General features: G+C 41.9%; 1 protein-coding gene across 1 annotated transcript; it reads right to left on the reverse strand.

Moving 5' to 3' along the window:
- Positions 1-178: 178 nt before the first annotated feature.
- On the reverse strand, positions 179-11,535 carry CCDC174 (coiled-coil domain containing 174). Its single transcript, XM_030283106.4, has 11 exons — positions 11,396-11,535; positions 9,841-9,945; positions 8,821-8,921; positions 7,893-7,951; positions 6,783-6,963; positions 5,213-5,308; positions 4,231-4,367; positions 3,753-3,847; positions 3,352-3,499; positions 2,415-2,549; positions 179-1,366 (listed from the first exon to the last, which is right to left on the reverse strand). The coding sequence occupies exons 1-11, from the start codon at positions 11,435-11,437 to the stop codon at positions 333-335; spliced, it is 2,133 nt and encodes a 710-aa protein (XP_030138966.4). The 5' UTR covers positions 11,438-11,535; the 3' UTR covers positions 179-332.
- Positions 11,536-15,180: the final 3,645 nt, after the last annotated feature.

Consider the following 15,180-nt stretch of genomic DNA (forward strand, 5'->3'; position numbering starts at 1 on the left):
GATGTCACTGAACTTGTAGTACCTCCAAACCAGAAGCCAGCTGGGAGCAACCAACTAAAGGAGTTTATCTCTTGAAAGCGAGTAATGAATATACCCCTAAGTTCAGGTATAAGAGTCAAAGAGTTAAATTTTAGTAAAGAGGTAAGAATAAAAAAAACCCAACAGGGCAAAATATAGCTGTGATGTAAAACAGCTTAGGTATCCAGGAGATTTATTCTGATGTACTTACAGAAACTTATTTTTCCCATATGTGGGAAAATAATATTCTGCCGAGCACATTAATTATATTTCAGTTCTTTAGATCACGGTTCTTGCTTATCTTTTTGCTCAGCTCAAGTCACTTGTCTATAATAAGAGAGCATATCATCTAAACTTTGGTAAAGTGGTTCCTGATTTGGAGTCTCACTGCTGTCGGTCTGCACTGGAGGTGCCACATCCTGAGTGCTGCAGCTGCTGGCCGGTGTTCCTGCTGGCACATCCTGGGTGCTGCTGCCACAGGTTTCCGTTCCTGGTGGCATCTCTTGGGTGCTGCAGCCACAGGTGTGTGTTCCTGGTGGCACATCTTGGCTGCTGCATCCACAAGTGTGTATTCCTGGTGGCACATCTTGACTGCTGAGGTCACAGACCTGTGTTCCTGGTGGCACGTCCTGGGCACTGTATCCACAGGGTTGCATTCCTGGTGGCACATCCTGGGTGCTGCAGCCGCAGGTCTGCATTCCTGGTGGCACATCCTGGGCGCTGCAGCCGCAGGTCTGCATTCCTGGTGGCACACCCTGGGTGCCGTAGCCATACGCCTGCATTGCAAAGGGCATCTCAGGAGTGCCGTAGCCATACCCGTGCATTGGTGGCCCCACTGCTGGTGCTCCATAGCCGTAAGCCTGCACTGGGAAGGGAGTGCACATCTCGGGAGTGCCGTAGCCATAGGCTGGCACCGGCGGTGGCACGCCCCGGGCGCTGTAGCTGTAACCCCGCAGTGGGGGTGGCACACCCCGGGCACCGAAGCCATACGCCTGTGCTGGTGGTAGCATGTCCTCATCATCGCTGCTGTCATCCTCTGCTGATGACACGCCCTGAGTGCCGTGGCCACTGGGCTCTGCCGACCCTGGCTGAACTGGAACGTTGCTGTTGGAAGGCTGTGGTGAGGGTGGCGCATCTCCACTGCTCCCTAGCACCGATGGCCTCTGTTGGTTTTGTGCTCTGTCCGTTTCCAGGTTTTCAGAGGAGGTTTCAGAACTGTTCAAATTTCGACTTCGGTGATAATCATCTTTCTTTTGTCCCAAAAAGTAATCAGAAGGTGGTGCAAATTCTGGGTCTCGCTCATCTCGAAGTTCTTCCTGTTTCTTTTCCCATTGTCCAAACATCAGTTCTGTTAGAAACAAAAAAATGGTAGATTTAGCATAGATTTCAAGGTCTGAAGATCAGACGAGGGAAAACAAATTGGCAAACAAAGAAGATGCAACTGTGTAAAGCACCTGAAGTTCTTTTTCCATCTCATACTACATGGAAATACAAGCATCTAGTGCAGTTTCCTTGAGTGAACCACAGTTAGTTCACTTAGCATTTTGGAGTAAGCTGTCCTCTGCTTTCTGAGTGCAGTATTTGCTGCAGTGCTGCCTGGGTGTTGGTGACATACCAGGCTTCCTCAGAGGAAGGAAAAAAAAAATAATGTCAGAGAGGACAAAGATTTATGAGATAGGATCTGAAATTCCCCTCACAGTGATGTTCATTAATGGAGCATAAAGATTGAAAAGTAAGAAGAATCTGGAAATACCAGTATTGCATAGAAGAGGAATAGTGCTGTTATAGTACTAAAGAAGGTGAGCATTTATGTGCTTTGTCTATTCCTTGTTTGCTTTTACTCAGAAGTCAGGCATCAGATTAGAAGAATGTGCATGAGCTTAGATTAATAGTGCACAATGAGTTAATAGCTTTGGGAGGGACCAACAAGACAGCCATCACTTTGTGGCAAGGAAGATGCTTCAAAATGGGACACAGGCACTGAAGTGGTCTCTGCTTGCATCATGTTTTAGTATCGTGCTGTGTGATATTTGTGTGATATATCCTATCAGGTACAGTGTGATCTTCTCTTGATACATTCCTACACAGGAATGTACCAAGAAAAGATCACACTGTACATCTTATGAACTACAGAATTTGTCTTTCTGTCAACCTGTCAAGATCATCCAGAAATGCAGTAACTCATTTAGAAGAAAACTTTTGGGGACATTATAGCAGCTACTGGCACTAAGGCATCCTTGTCAGTCACTGCCCTGGACACTGGGGAATCATCAGTACCGAGGCAGAAAGGATTTCAGTGCTTCTCAGTCTTGCTGTACTTTGGTCACAAAATAGAAATGAAAGTGGCAGCGTACATGCTCCTTCCCAACAGTGTTCCTGAATCTGCATTTCCTTACCTTTGCCTTTATCCCACTCTCGGACATAAGGCACTCCAGGCTTTGTATCTCTCCTCTCTTGGATGATGACCTCTACCTTCCTACTTGCTGCAGTAACTCTTGGAGGTTCCGGTTCCTCAGCAGCACCTTTCACCTCTGTGTTACAGGAAGAGATAGCAGAGATTGTCAGTTACAGAATAAAATCTGTATGACTCTCACAGGTAAAAATAAGAACATTTACTTCCATATAGCTCCAGTAAGAACAGTATCTCTATTTCATTTACTGGAGAAAACAATTTGCATTCTTATTCTTCTGAACAACCACAACAGTGAGTAGCGGCATAATGCTGTTCTTCATTTCCAGAACACTTCACAGTTAACCACTTGCAGGGAATTCTGACACAGTAAAATATTAGCTAAATTTTCCAGTGGGAGGGAGACAGTACAAGTTGACTATCAGTGTTGTAAGGGAGACAGCACAGAGACAGGATTAAAATTCAAATTCAAATTATCCTAAATCCTAGAGTCAGCTGCATCTCCAATTCACATACTGCACTGAAACTGTCACATTGTATATTTTATGATATCAAAATTGACTTGTTACTACTTATTCTTCCTCATCTTCATAGAAGAGAAAGCCACTACAATATCAGCAGCTCTAACCTCAATCTGCATTATTAATTTATGTAATTCCTGCTCTCAGGTGTAATAAAAAAAAAAAAAGGCTACAATCTACATACCGTATTTCTACCTGCATTATTAAGCTATTTCTGGCATTACATCATTACACAATTACATCAGCTCTCATTATCCTAACAGTTATGTTAATTGTATATGTAGAATACACAATACCAATGCATTGAATGTCTAAATTAATATAAATTCGAATCCGTCTGTCCACAGGTCAAGAACAAAGTGAAATAGAAAGCATTTAACTTAAACAGGCAACAGATCATACCTCCATTCTCCAGTTTTTCTGCCTCTTCCTCTAATCCAGCTTCTCTTAACTTTTTAATCTTCCGTGCTCGAAGTTTGGACAGCCTTGCATCTAGAGCTGCCTTCCTCTTCTCCTTCAGCTGTTCGCGTTTATTTCTCTGGTCAAGTGTCTTAACAGCAAAGGAGAAGGTGAATTAATCTTCCTTCATTATTATAAACAAGTACAAATCTTCCTTCACAAAACAACTAAAAGCAATCTTAATCAAGTACCAAGTTTCAACAGGAAAAAAGAAGCCAAGTTTCTTTGGCTTCTTCAGAGTCAGTTGCAGGCATCACCTAACAAAGCGCTCACACAACACATCAAAGACAGTAACCACCGACACCACTGTGCCCTTGAGCCCAGTCTGCTCTTCACTCCCATACCTGCTCCCTCAGCATATCCAGGGTTGCCCGTTGTTTATGCCTGAGTTCTTGGTCCCGAGAAAAGGCAAAGTAACCAACACCAAGCTGCCTGGCCTCTGAAAAGGAGAAGAACAATAGGTTTAAGTTAAATTCAGTTTATAGTTAACAATAACTACAGCCTCCAGGCACCCTGCTTTCAGGCATAGAATTATTCCCAACACTGGATTGGTTTTTAAATACCTAAAAAAGTCTTGCATTAGATAATACATAAAGTGAAGCTTTTTGAAGGAGAACACAGGAGGAGGCAGAGAAGCATACAATGTAAAGAACAAATAAATCTAGACTTATGTACTGGTAACTTTCAACAGTTATTACACATATGGCTTAACACACACCTACACTTTGCCACACAGGCACAGGAAATAACTTTCCCTTGCTGCCTCTACAACTGATTTCTTTGGCGATACAAAGGTAAGTGATACAAGGTATGGCAGTGTACCATTTTCTCTAATGTCCTCATAATGTATGGGTCCCATGGGTTTTCTGAGGGCTTCTTCTTCTTCCTTTTCCCACTGCTGCCTCTGAAGTTCTCTTCTCATGTCTTCAGATAACAGAGTATTCCCATCAGGTTCTTGTCTAATTAAAAAAAATTAAGGATTACAGAGCAGAATTTTCCAGTTTGCCAGTATCAAACAGTGCAAGTATGATTTGGTCTGATCCACTATTGCAGTTTCCACAAAACAGAGATCACTGTAGACACTACTTAGTGATAAAATCTTGTATTTCTGGTAGATAGACAGAAGATAGAAATACAAAGCTGCCTCTAAAACAAGATACTAGTAGAACATGTTATTAAAAGACAAATAAAATAATATCCTTTCTCAGAAGCTTTATGAAATAATTATCAAATCATATAATGGGAGATGAAATAATCAGTTATTGGCATCTGTAGGGGTTCTAGCAATCACATATAAGAACATTTCATATTTAAGGTAAGAAAATGAAAGGTATTTGAAATAACAAAAAGCTAAGCATTTACCCAAGAGATCTACTAAAAATATTAATATTCAAATATTAATAAGGAAATAATTTTAACAAAAGAGATGCTAAATAGCTGTTTAATAGAAGAACAAAACCAAACAAATGGAGGTCTAATAAATTCATTTTGAACATCATGAAGAATTTGGCATTGCTAAAAGACAATCAATTAACATCAATTTCCATGTTAAACAGAACCGGAATCAGATTCCTGGCATTTTATGGAAGGTATAATGAAATACAAGCAGCCCAGTTTTCAAAAGATGCAACAAATATCTGAGATTGCTTAAAACCTTTCTCTGGAAATTATGCAAATCTAGAGAAACCAGTAACACCAATTCTGTATTGAGAATGGGGTGATAAGGCACAGCCCCTCTTCCTTCTCATAAAAAAAAAAAATTAAACACTGAGAGGAACATGCAGCTCTATTAGAGAAACCACACCTTTTCCCTTGAAGTTCCTGATCCATTTTAAGTAGACTTGGTAAATCCTTCTTCATACAGCGTCTAGATCGGCCCAAGAAATCAACATAATCAACCCTGCAATGAAAGAAAATGAAAAGTGATGCAAAACTTCTACTTGCAGATTGACAGAAGTCTTACCCAGAAGACAGAAGCAGTAACTCTTTCCAAAGAATATTTGTCACCTCTCAGCCTGTGTGTGACAGTTGCTCCTGCTTTTCACGTAACACACTCCCAGATTAAGAGGACAGTTCTGAATGGGGCATATGACACTTCTACCAGACATTTATTCAATCTCCCTCTGAGACCCCTATTTGCCTGGGCAATAAAATGGTGTACAAAATGTTTAAAAGTAACCATGTCACATAGTTCCCACAACAAACTAGAACTCAGCCTACTGTTTGCTTCCCATGGTGAAGATAATGATGCAGCATTGACTTCTTGTAGATATGAAATTGCTACAATACATTTCAATTATTGGTCTAAAGGCCATTCAGAACAGACTGATAGTGTGCATTCAACTGGCATAACAAAGGCTGACTAAAACACAAGCAAAATTTTCCTCTGAAGCTATTGTGCTTCTTATTCAACTCTTTATAGTACTGAACACCTGATTTACAGTTGTTGAAAAAGCTATTAAGAGCTACACTTACTGTCCTGCAATGTGGAAAGCTCTTTAGCATCAAGCTGCCTCAATTATCCCATTCTAAAGAATATTACATCTGAAAAAGTATGACTGGCAATTTCGCTCCCAGCCCCCAACTCTTAAAGACCTGTGCTTTCAGTAAGTCCTTTACAGAGTTTCTAAGGATATCTACAGTTTAGTATTTGAAGAATGGGGGTGCTGTTTTGTATTGGTTACTGCTGGTTTAAACTGATTACTGCTTGCTACAAAAGCATTTTAAACAAATGGGCAATGAAAATGTTTAGTCAGTACTGGTTTCATAATTATCCCTAATGTCTCAGATGAAAAACTAGTGGTTTCTTGGAATGACACAGAAAACTGTCTGAGGCTATTTGCTGTGCTGCAGCAAAGTGGAAGAAATGCTGAAAATCGTGTTCTTATTCCAACCAGAGTTTCTCTCCTTTAAGAGAAGGCTGTACTGTTAAATGACTGCTCATGTTTAAGTCACTCACAATTAAAGAGAGCAAGATGAATATCATAAAATCCTCATGTTTTGCTGAAATACATTTCAATTCAGCACATCAAAGCATAAAATGGTACCAAATACTGTGATGACTACTTGCATAAACTATGCAAGAGAATAAGAGAGGAGATGATGTTGTCCCCCCTGTAGTACTTTGCAATTTCTCAAGATCCTAGATGTAGATTCTATTGCAGTGTTACCGATGTGGGTGGACGTGACAGTGACCTGGAGGACTGTCTTTATAGGAGAAAAGAAAGACTGTTAACAACTCCTTGTCAATGTGCAGTATAAAACAAAAAAGAAAAACAAAGGTGCCACTTCACACATTTTGGAAAAGTATTTTCTCATGAAATTCTCAAGAATAAGAGTGGCCAGGACAGATGAGCCCACTCAGTAGCACCAACCATTCCTCATCCGGGTCCTCTGGTGGTGGAATGTCTGCTTCAGGCTGAGTTTCCTCCTCATCTGTGTCTCTTTCTGAAGTCTTCCCAGCAGCTTCGCTCTGATGCAGCTCCTGTACTTCGTGCTGTTTGTCTATGATCTTCTGAGTGAAATCCACCAAGTACAAATCCTCAGTTTCTTCATCTAAGGCAGAAAATCGATTCTTAGCGAACAGCCATGAAAAGAACAGAACTGAGCACAAAATCAATACCAAATAGCTACAATCAGCTTTTCAGCTGCTAGCAATACCCTTTACCACACTATTGGGGAGTACTTAAATCTCATTCATTGCCAAACAAACCCAGAGCTATTAAGTGGCTCCACAGTGATAACATCTATTTCTGAATCGAACTTTCAGGGCATTGTGTGCAGTATAGAAAAGGCTTCATTCTCTGCAGCAAAACATTCTCTGCTCTTTAACTATTTCATAAACACAGGATTTGTCATGTAACAGCTCAAATACTTTTTTGATGCTTAATATTTGGTATGTTAGCAGGAGCCAAGCATTCATGAGGGTACTTCTTAGAAAAGTAGAGGAAAGCGGTGGGGTCATGTGGATGAAGATGGACACTGGCAAAGAAAACAGATTAACTGCAAGGAGATTTGTATTCTATTTTAATAATTACTTTTTGAAAGGGACTGAATGTATGAGAGAAGGAAGGAACAGATTAGCATTCTCTGTCCCTATTAGCTGCATGACTGGCATTCACATATGGACCAGCCAGACTCCTCTCCTCAGCCTCTTCTCCTCATAAAGGCCCAACAATTAGAATACAGGACAGAGGATCAGCAATGCAATCCAAAGAGCTCTCACAACAGAGAGCAATTTTTTTTTGTTTTTCTAAGATACTGTATTGAAAAACCAGAATATAATTCACACACTTAATGAATGAGTGAAACAAGCCCCTAGTGCTTTACCTGGTCAGACTGCCCTTCACAAATAATTTTATTTTCTCCAGTAAATGTATATTTTTTTCCTTTTCAAAGTGGAATAAAGCATGTCAATCAATTTGTATAATAATTCAAAGAATTTATACATATATAAATGCTTATTTTGGAATAGTATTGTTCACCTGGGAAGTCTCCTTTTGTCATTTTCTCATATAGCTTTGCTTTCTCTTCAAGCTTTTTCCTGAAAAAGAAAAAAAATGAACCTTGCAATCTCACCAATTCCAAGCACATTTTAAAGTCACCTATTTAACTTTAGATAAATGGAATAGGAAAATCCTGGGAATGCTTGAGGTGTTATGAGAAGCTGACTTATGCCTGGCTTTTGTTTTGAACCTTCCCTAGCATTTCTGAAGATACAATCTTTTCCAGTTCCAGAATTTATACTGAAAATAATTTTAGCGAGGTTGCAAATTTAATCATAAATGTAATTTGTCAAGTAGGCAGAAACATGATGTTACAAGAATTCCACTTTTATCTAAGTACTGTGGCATTGGCATGTCAGATAAATACTGGAAACAAAACCATTATTTGCAGGCACTGAAATACACTTTTAAAGGAAAAAAAAAAAAGAGATAACACAAAGTTACACCTAATCTTAGAAACTGGAGAGAAAACCTTAGCTAACTTCTGGAATTTCAAAGAGCAGGAACTGCTTACAGAAGCACAGCAAATGATTTATAAATGGCATTTTCCACATGTATCTTTTTGTACAACCAACCATTTAGAAAATGAGGTAATTCTTGAAAATGTGAGCCATTTTCTGTCAAGCCTAAGAAACACTTCGCTATAGAATTCTAACATGTCACTGCACTGACTTTAAAAAAAAATCAGTAACCTGACACATTTAGAACTGTGAAAATATGAGGTCATGAGAGCATGAGACTGCTGGGATGCAGTTTGTACACTACTGGTATAAAGTATGGATGATGCTGGAATTATTGGTTGGTCTAATGAGAACTGCTGGTCAAAAAAAACTCCTTTCTGTGCTTTTCGAAATACCAAAGAACAAATTCTGCAAAGCATTTCTTCCTTACAGAGCCTAAGAGCTACCTTGATTTATCCAATATATCCTGCTCTTCTGCCTTCTGTTCAACATCTTTCGCAGCTCGATTTGCAACTCCCGTGTTCTGCTTGGTCCAGATACTTGGTTTCTGAAGTGGACAATTTTGTAACAACAAATAAATAGATGAAAATACTGAGATGGTAACAATTAAAAAATATTTCAACTCTATAATGCAAACAATGCACATGAATCACGGAAGACTTTGTAAATAACATCTTATACATGTTTGACTTGAGACTATTCCTGTGCTGTAGGATACAGCAGGTATATCCTCAATTAACACTGGCTGCAGGATGATATCATAGTTAAAGGCAAGCTGAGAAGGCCTTAAAAAACCCAAAGGCACTCAGAAATCAGACAAAATCTATTCTGGCAGAGAATGTTAAGGTCAAAAAACCTCAATCATGCAATCTTGCTGATTAAATACTAACAAAGTTAAAAATTGTTTCTATTCTCTATTGTCTCCATTTTAGATAAAAAATACAATCAGGTGGCCTGTTTGCAGCATAACACTGTAAATGCTGCATGTGCTTCAAATATGGCAGGAACAGCACATTCTGCTTCTAGAAAACTACAGAATGAACAAAACCCAAAGTGCAGTACAGAGCAAAACAAGAGAGATAATTGTGTATTCATTATTGTACACCACAAACAGACAGCAGAGCATTTATTAATGAAATTCAGTGACTGTAGAAGAATCTCTCATCCTCCATCCTGCAGCATTATACAAAATCCTCTAATAAAAAAAGAAACATCTTTTCCTATAATCATCCTTGGGGAATGAAGATTAAATGGGGATTTAGATGGGTAGAAGCACAAGACTAAGCTTTCTGCTGTGCACAGGAATCTCACCTAGAAATGAACTTTAAAGAACGTTCTCATCGTGTACATTTTATATTTGAATAGAAACACAGCTCTGAGTATTTGCTGTTGTTTAGATTTGAATATTGACTTCCTTATTTTCAGGGGAAAGAATGACAAAAACAACATTGGAAGATTATTTTTACCTTATTAGAAATTCTGGGCTTTGCAAAGGCACCAGCATCTTTCAACAGCTTTTCTTTCTTGAATTCCTCTTGCTTTCGGAAGAGTTCGGCTTTGAGATCTACCAGCTACACCAGCAGCAAAACACCACATAAATAACAGATCACAGGCACAGACATCAGCTACTGCAATAAATAACTGTATCTCTAGGAAAACAATCTGTTAGTTACAGTTATAGGAGCATTTGGCTCCATTTTTATATGGAACTTTGAAGCACTGATCTGATCACCAAGATCACCTACAGCAAACAAAATAAAAAAAACACAGAATGCAAATTATGATTAGGGATTAAAACAATCCCCAAAGATATCCTCGATCTTTAGAGGATAAGAGAGACATAGCTCTGTCTAGATTTTACCAGCCTCCTAATGGCAAACAAATAGAGAAGGAGTAATGAAAAACATTACTGAATATGAAGGAGGAACTTTTAACCATTAGATAATTAATAAACTCCTGTCTCAGAAAATAATTTATAAAAGTTTGCTATAGTAAAATATATATTTTCCCCACTGCTTTATGTACTGTTTAATAGTTTTGGATTTTCTTTCTCCTTCTTTTTAAAGAAATATATGAGTAGCATTGCCATCCGTCAGCAAGGTCTATCTCAGCTTTTATTAAGAAACATCATCGGCAGGGGTGTTACCTGAGGATTACAAAACTAGTTTGGATGAGGATATTATGCTACTTTTCCTGCAAGTCCTACAGATGACAAAATTCAGAGTTGCACATTAAACCAGGAAAGTGGGTAACTTTGGTATTAATATTTCTCTCAAAAGCATTTGCTTTTCAGGTCCCTGGGACAACGAAGTGCAGTGTCTTAAAAATCACTCGTTCTCCTTTCTGCTTAGAGGTGATCATCCAGAAATTCAATGTAAAATATTTCACAGTTAACTGTTAGCATACATTAACTATTTACATAGCTCTTCATCTGAAGTGTTTGGCAGCTCTCGTGAGCGCCCTGGAGAGCAGCGAGGGGCAGCACCTCACCATCCCTAAGGGTGGGAAGTTAATCTGCCACAGCATAGACATCCTGCTCCTTAAGAAAACTCTTTTCCCTTTTACGGCTGATTTTTATGGCTAATTTTTTTAATCCCTTTTTTCCCCGATTTAATCATTGCATGAGGAATGCGCAAACCCAGACCCGGCAGACTCGGGTTAGGAGGGCAGGGCGTGCGCCGGGTCAGGAAGGCGAGGGGACAAAACCCCGGCCCCGACACCGCCACACACCCGATATGCGGCACACGGCCTCCCACAGCCCTTTAATGCAGCACTTGCTGCCGTGGCTGCCCATGGCAGTGGGGTGAGGGCGAGGGGACAGCACCAGCCCGTCCCAGGGGTGCCGCTCCCCTGCAAGCGCCGGCACCGGCACCGGCGGGTCCCCGCGTCCAGCCTCACGGCCTGCGCCGGCCGGGCCACCCCGCCCGCGGAAACCCCGCGGCTGAGCACACCTCACAGCCCTACAAAACCTCCCGGCCAGGCGGAGAGGTTCATTTTGCCTCTCCCCGCTCAGTCACTCACCGAGGACGCGGCCACGTCCAGCGGCTTCTTCCTGCGGTCCATGGCGGGGCCGGCCCCGCCGCCTGACCCGCCGGGCGGCCTCGCCGTAAAGCGCGGCGGGAGCGCGGCGCTATCGCGACAGCGCTGCTGAGGGGCCGGGCGGGCGCTGCCGCCATGTTGGGGAGGTCAGGGCTCGGTGCGGGCTGGCCGGGGCGGAGCGCTCCCCACGGGCTGCCCTGGCTCAAACTGAGCGTGAAAATGAGCGTTTCTGGCGGCTGCGGGACCAATCCTTCAGGATTCCCACTGGAAATGTCCTCGTGCGGCTGCTGGGACAGAGCGGGGCTGCCCTGGGCTCTGGGGCTGCCCTGGGCTCTGGGGCTGCCCCGGGCTCTGTGGCTGCCCCGGGCTCTGTGGGTGCCCCGGGCTCTGTGGGTGCCCCGGGCTCTGTGGGCGCCCCGGGCTCTGTGGGTGCCCCGGGTTCTGTGGCTGCCTTGGGCTCTGTGGCTGCCCTGGGCTCTGTGGCTGCCCTGGGCTCTGTGGCTGCCCCGGGCTCTGTGGGTGCCCTGGGCTCTGTGGGTGCCCTGGCTGGGGGTGGCCGCTGTGGCCAGAACGTGGCAGGTTTGCAGGCTGGCCCACGGCTGGGGTGGGCTCAAACATGGTTCAAACTTGGCATCAATGTGCGTTCATTACATGGTGCCAGTGTCAAGTCACGCACTGAGGCCAGGTATTTTTTATACTTTTTATCGTTTGTCCAGAGTGGGGAGCTGGGTGGTGACCCATGGAAGGTTAATTCACTGATCATCCAAACTTCACGCTCTTTATACAACTTAATAAAGGCATCAACGTTCCTTTGTTACAGATTACTCAGCACCCCTGTTTGCTAGTTCTATCTCTTGCTTCTCCTGCTGATTAGTCTGCAGGCACAATTCTTCCCTCTGTTTGAGTCTGGGGCCCATTTTCAGTAGGTGGTCAATGAGTTCTCATGATGTCCTATTGCCTAAATCGCCTTTCCTCAGGTACTGCTCAGTTCTGACTTCACTCTCGGTGCCTCTCATCCAGGCAGCCCATTCATTTGGGGATTGTCTTCTCTTTTTCTTAAAACAGCAGATTAGCCAAACATATGATGCTCACAATACAATTACTTAATCACAACCATCCAGCTATAGCTACTGATTAACACCTAAAAAAAAGCAAAGTTTGACTCAACCCCCTATCAAAATCTTGAGAGTCTCATAACTTGTGGGATTTGGTATCATCAAGAGAAAAAAAACCCAAAAAACAAACCCCATGAAAAAAAAAACCCAAACACAACCAGGAAAAAACCCAACCCATCCAAAAACTCTCTTTTCTGCCTTATTTGGTGAGTGCCACAGAGATGAGACCTGAATAAAGCAGCTAAGTACAAGCCCACCTACACGGGATGGATCCAGCTCTGTAACCTGAGAGAGGAGCACAGGTGGTCCTGGGAATGTGTTTTGGAGTTTTAATTATACTGGGTAACTCTTTATATCATTTTTCATTCCCATGGAGAAAAAGGACTCTCTGATAGGTTTTAGTTGAAATACTGAAGATCACAGTTATCTGTGCAAGAAAAGGCTGCCTCTCACTTGTCTTTAATAAACTGGAAAACTCCAAGGTGCTCTGATGTTGTTGCTTGGCAGTGTGACAGCTGATAGAAGCACCAGAAACAGTTCTCTGAGTTTGGAAATGTATTGCTTTTGTGTTTGGCAAGCTGGGTCAGGCCCATGTTTAATAGTTTATGTAGACAGAATTGCAAAGCTGAAGGAGGTAATCAGTTGCTAAGAAAGCTGCACCTGTATTCCAGGGAGTGCGAAGTGTGCAATAGAGAAAGAACAATTTCTGCCCTGTGAAGCAATTTCTGACAGTGTAACTGTCTTGCTTTTGTCTGTTTAAAAGGGGAATTGGTGAGAGACAGCAGGGACAGAGAAGTGCAGGCCATATTAGAGCCATAAAGTATTTTAATTTGCAATGGAAAAGGAGAAACACGCATTACTGGAAAATAGGACAAATGAATGAAAACATCTGTGCTGTTCTAATTAAATCACACTTCAACAAATAATTTATTGTTGCCTGTTCAAACCTCACCTAGTGACAACACTGAGAAAGAAAACCAGCCCAAACTCAGGCCAGGGTTGGTTCTTAAAATATTCCTTTCTGGTTGAGGATGAGATTAATCACCAAGTTTGTAAGGAAAATCTGTGCTACTGAGTTGCATGACAGGATGTGGAAAAAGGAATTAATCCTAGAAATTCCAAGCTGGCTCATGCTGCTATGAAGATTGGAGAGCTGGCACTTGTGTTCTTGCAAGAAGCAGTGGATTTTTCTGTGGGTAGCAGAGGTCTGGCTAGGCATACCTGGGTTGGGAATGAGGCAGCGTCGCTGGTGCTGTACAGAACCGAGGGACGTGTGTGATGAGATAACCTTCAGCTCAGGTCCTCTCTCATGGAGCATCAGCAGGCAGGGAAAAACACAGAGCAGGACAGAGGGGAGCTATTGTAAATGCAGGCGAACCCAATGGGAAGAAATGACGATGTCTGACTCAATTCAGAAGACTGAATTACTTATTTATTACAACTATGCTAAAATACATTAATATACTATATAAAAGGAAGATACTAAAACTACATACTACTTTCTCTGACTCTAACACAACTCATGACCCTCTCCCTCGAGTCCAGCCCCAGGTGGGTTGGATTGGCCATCAGGCTCAAACAATCCTCACCAGAATCCAATCAAGCACTCACTCCAGGTAAACAATTCTCCAAACACATTCCACATAGGAAAAACAAGGAGCAGAAATAGAAATTGTTTTCTCTTTCATTTCTCTCTGTGCACCTTTATGAAAAATCCTGAGAATGAGAGAAATGTGCTTGCCACAGGGAGCGCTGCTCCTGCCGGAGCTGTGGGGTTGCTCTGCTGCTGGGGGATTCAGCGCTGAGAGCACACACAGACAGATGGCTTTGGGAGCACCTTGTGTCGCTTCAGTGCTCTTGGATTTTCAGGCTAAGAACTGACAAGCTTCACACGTATGGTTTCCTCAGAAAGGCTCCATGTCAACTCTAACCTGTGAAGGGCTATTCTGTGCATGTTTTTGATCCAGCTCACAGGAATTAATAAAATTCCAGTGAGGGAGGAATAAGAACACTTCAAAATGTGAAGTAAAACCAGCTTAACTTAAAAAAATTAGGTGGGGAAGGGGAGGAATCTGTTTCAGTGTACAGCAGAGGCTCAGTGTGGCTTTTCTGTGCTTTTTTTATCAGGAATTTGTGAAAGCTGTATAAACGACCATATTTGATCTCAGACTGCTGATACCCCTGAATTCCTGAGGAATAATTGATTCCTCACTTCCAATTAGTATGCTGCTCATTTTAGAATGAGGTCTAATTGTGTTTGTTTCCACAAAGCTGCATCAACACAAAAAGTGTGTTTATTATTTTTGAGGAAGATGAGAGATTACAGTGGTTTGTTCTTAGGTTTTTTTTTAATAAAACAGTGGTGTTTCACTGTCTCATGAATTTGGTGAGAGGTGCTGCACAAACTTGAATCAGTTGCAAAGCTTTGGTGTGGATTTCTCCTACACCCCCTTACCAAAACTTGTAGGAGCTCCAGACCAAATGATATTGATGTTTGAAGGTTTTGTTCTTCAGAGACTGATTATCTTATCTCGAACACTAAGGTTTCATCCTACCCTAAGGCTTTGATATTCTATCTTATTTTTCTACATCTTGGCTTTAAGATGAAATAAAACTGTGAGTAAATAACAGCTGGACATTTTGTGAGATAAG

The sequence above is a fragment of the Taeniopygia guttata genome, chromosome 12 (assembly GCF_048771995.1).
Source record: "Taeniopygia guttata chromosome 12, bTaeGut7.mat, whole genome shotgun sequence".
Lineage (NCBI taxonomy): Eukaryota > Metazoa > Chordata > Aves > Passeriformes > Estrildidae > Taeniopygia > Taeniopygia guttata.